This window comes from Heptranchias perlo, chromosome 13, assembly GCF_035084215.1.
Source record: "Heptranchias perlo isolate sHepPer1 chromosome 13, sHepPer1.hap1, whole genome shotgun sequence".
NCBI classification, from domain to species: domain Eukaryota; kingdom Metazoa; phylum Chordata; class Chondrichthyes; order Hexanchiformes; family Hexanchidae; genus Heptranchias; species Heptranchias perlo.
The window spans coordinates 53,015,095-53,018,813 of record NC_090337.1 but is presented as its reverse complement, the minus strand read 5'-3'; the positions used below and the strand labels follow the sequence as shown (position 1 = coordinate 53,018,813).

Below are 3,719 nucleotides of genomic sequence, written 5' to 3'. Positions count from 1 at the left end.
GGTATTTTCTCAGGGGTCCTCCTGATTGGCCGCCATAATGTCGGCGGCAGATCAGCAGAAGCCCTGGGGAAACGACTAAATGGGATTTATGGAATTTTTCCAGGGGTTCCGCTGCCCTTATGTCAAAATGGTGGCAGGAGATCCATCAGTTCTACCCCATTATAAATACATTTGTGACGATTCCCTCCATTTGGTATTTCCAACAAAATTGAAAACATCTTCTGAAAGATTATCGATTCATTGGAAATAGCAAAGGAAATCTTTACCAAAGCATTTATAATCCTTTACGCATACAAATGACAGGAATCCCAATCCCAATGTGAGAACAATTTTATAACACAGAATGACAAATATAGTTACAATTTTTACAATCCTGAGTTTCCTGAGTTTTATTGGAGCTGTATGGAGAATTTGAAACTGTTATCTTAAATGTAAATTTTAACCCTATTGTTTGATTTGGGGGTTTTTTGTTACCATTTTACATTTTTGAATTGAAATGATATACCTGAAGCATGTTTCTGCAGTTTCTATGGTGACTGTGCATGGAAAAATGAAGGAGGAAGTCTGTAAACGGAGGCATTAGTTTCCCTTTAATCATGTTTTTTCCAGTGACTTGTCTTACTTGCATTCGAAACCCTCTGTATATAAAGAGATGTCAGAAAGCACAAGATCACTGCTCGGTTGAAGATCCTAGAATCATTTCTAGCGAGAGAGAAGTTTGTTTCAAACAGCCAGTGATACAATGTCTGCTCTCAGGAACCTCGTGGTGGCTGCTTTATTCTCGTTATTGGTGTTGAACATGCTCAGTGACTCAGTCTCTGCATGTAAGTCTTACATCTGTTACTTCATTCATTTCAACTTAAGATACAGCATAAGACTGACATCTATTATTGTATATCACACACACATATTGTAAAATGATTGAGTCCAGTAGGATGATAGACTAATACAGTATATGGCATGTCACAATCTATGTCAAGAGAATATGAAAGGTCACTGAAATTTATGAGGAAGTTGACCAATTTTAATTCAATCTTTATACAAACACATAATGGAATTTTAATTCACTATGATTACAGAATGTAATATAAATTGTTATAATTACAAAGGATTTATATTAATCTCACTCTCAAAACAGATTATTTTTTTCCTCACTATCGTGTCTCCAATTAACGTCTTGCTTTTTCTCCCCCTCTGTTATAACCTCTGCAGCAGACTGCTGTCTCCGTTATTCAAGGAGTCGGTTGCCCTTCAGATTAATCTCTGGCTATGTGGAACAACAATCCAATGAGATCTGTGACATAGACGCAATCATGTAAGTACAAGGATTCAACATATCACACAGAACGATTGGAAGTGATTACTTTTGGTAATGTACCTTTAATTGACAAATTCTATTTAAATGCTCTTCACAGATTCTACACTGTTGGAGGACGGGCAGTCTGTACAAATCCTGATAATAGATGGGTGAAAACAGCATTGAAATTGTTGAGGTAAGAGCACAAACTCTAATCTGTACCAGACTCTGAGGGGGTAATTTTGACTTTGTGTGATAGTGTAAAGCAGGTGATAGTGAATCGGGAGCCCATTTTACATCTCGATTTTTATTTTCATTGAAGTCAACGAAAATAAAAATTGGGAGAGAGATCTAAAAATGGCTGTCCATTGTTTTACACTATCGCACAAAGTCAAAATAATCCCTTTACTGTCCATTGATATTGAATCAAATAATGGTACAATCTGATTCTAGAATTTTAGAATAATATTTTAACCAAAACTACACAGATCAGAAATTAATTTTTCCAGAGTTAAGAATTCATTCAAAAGTTTATAGAAAAGGCTATATTGTTTTACAGCCTTCTGTGTCCTCTTACTCAAAATTATATGTACAATTGTAAAAAGCAAACTTCATGATGAACACTTGAAAAATTCAATAACCAATGTTCCACAGGTTATTGAAGATTTAACAGGTCAATTTTTTTATGAATAGAATATTAAAATATGTCTATGCTTCTCTTAGGTGATTCTGCCATTAAAAGCATTTATGTCAGTACAAAGCTTAAAACTAACTCAGAGTATGGGCTGTACCAATAAACAAGACTTGCTTACAGGCAGAACAGTACATTACTTCCCCTGTTTTTACCAGTCTTCCTGTTAAAGAAGCATAATTGGTATTAAGTTGGCAATCTCACACAAGGTGACTGATGCGGGAAATCAAAATGTCACACTGGTGCAATCAGGGATGCTCTTTCGAGGTTGCGTCTGAGACACATTGTTGGAGCAGAGAGAAGGCAATACTCTGCATCTAACCATACAATTCTTGACCTGGGATTGTTGACACTGGGTGGCTGAAATGAAAAAGAGTTCTATTCCCCATGCTAACATTCCTCGCCTTGATGAGCACACAATTCACAGAAATAAGTTTTTAAAATAACAGCGGCAAAGTTTTTGTGCCTGTACAAAACACGGTTCTATGGATTAAGTAAAAAGCAAAATTCTGCAGATGCTGAAAACTTGAAATAAAAACCAGAAGATGCTGGAAAGAAGTCAATCAGTATCTGCAGAGACAACAGACAAGTTAACGTTTCAGGTATGAAGCCAACTTCAAAACTAAAAAGAGGTATATGGGCATATTGATACAATCAGAACCCCTTTTCTCCATAGATGCTGACTGATCTGCTGTGATTTCCCAACATTTTCTATAGTTGTTACAGTTCCATGTTGTTTTATTGTTAGAGCTAAAATGATTACAAACTTAATTCTCTTTGTCTTTTCCTACAGCAAAAAACTGGAAGAAATGTCCCTTGATTGATCAACTCCTTCTCCAGGAATAATGTATACAGTCTGCTTTGCTTAAGCAATTATTTCTGCATAGCATCTATGTACTGAAGTATAGTTAGTGGCAATAAGGCACCTAACAACTGACACATTGTAATGTTCAATTGAATACGACCATGTTATGTGATGAAAAATTTTATATGTAATACAATTGAACTTTTGTTTTCTGTCTATCTTTCAATGTTTTATTACCGCATCATCTACTACATTAAAAGACTAAAGAGTCACCAGTTTCTGCTTCCTGTGCATTCCTTTCATGTGCACGTGTTTAGTGCATGTTTTGTGCATAAATGATTGTTGCAACAGTCTTGTATTAACTGGCTGTCAAATTAGTAGCATATATTCAGCAGCTGCTAGAATTCTTCATGATTGATTGAAGTGAATATTTTAAAATGTAGCCCAATAGTAAAGGACTGACTTCCTACATCACGAAGTAGAGAAGTTCGAAGTTTGTGCTACGACCACAGACCAACACTAAACACAAATGGAATGAGCTTCCTCAATAAGCTATTAACAGCTGATGGTGACGTTGTAACTTGGAAAATACTGAATCTTAATTACATTCTATTGATCATCAGGTGGAGACAAGCACTCCATCGGGTGAACTATGTTGATGGGTCTTTGTTTTACTGATATGACCTTCCAAATAGAAATCAGTTCCGAAGATAGAAAATGGCTGTGTTTAAAATTAATCTGCTGGTGAAAACCCAGCTGTTATGTTTGATGGATGGTAGCAGCGTTTCTCTTGGTAACACTACTGAATTAATCATTGAGGCATTTTGTACACATGGTGTGATGGAAATTGGGAGTGCATTTTATCTTGTAAACCAACAGCAGCGGTACAGTGCTTGTAACCTGTGTAGAAAGGAAAATGGCAATTG

At 36.0% G+C, this 3,719-nt stretch overlaps 1 protein-coding gene across 1 annotated transcript; it reads left to right on the top strand.

Moving 5' to 3' along the window:
* Positions 1–615: 615 nt before the first annotated feature.
* On the top strand, positions 616–3,031 carry LOC137331143 (C-C motif chemokine 20-like). Its single transcript, XM_067994747.1, has 4 exons — positions 616–824; positions 1,213–1,315; positions 1,416–1,493; positions 2,782–3,031. Exons 1-4 carry the CDS (start codon positions 743–745, stop codon positions 2,810–2,812), a joined length of 294 nt encoding a protein of 97 aa, XP_067850848.1. The 5' UTR covers positions 616–742; the 3' UTR covers positions 2,813–3,031.
* The last annotated feature ends 688 nt before the right edge of the window (positions 3,032–3,719 follow it).

What these genes read in the sequence shown, in the direction of transcription:
- LOC137331143 (XM_067994747.1), top strand. Translation starts at nt 743, where the DNA reads ATGTCTGCTCTCAGGAACCTCGTGGTGGCTGCTTTATTCTCGTTATTG. An exon ending in TGTGACATAGACGCAATCAT is followed by an intron (nt 1,316 to 1,415) that starts GTAAGTACAAGG and finishes TGCTCTTCACAG; the next exon opens with ATTCTACACTGTTGGAGGAC. An exon ending in ACAGCATTGAAATTGTTGAG is followed by an intron (nt 1,494 to 2,781) that starts GTAAGAGCACAA and finishes CTTTTCCTACAG; the next exon opens with CAAAAAACTGGAAGAAATGT.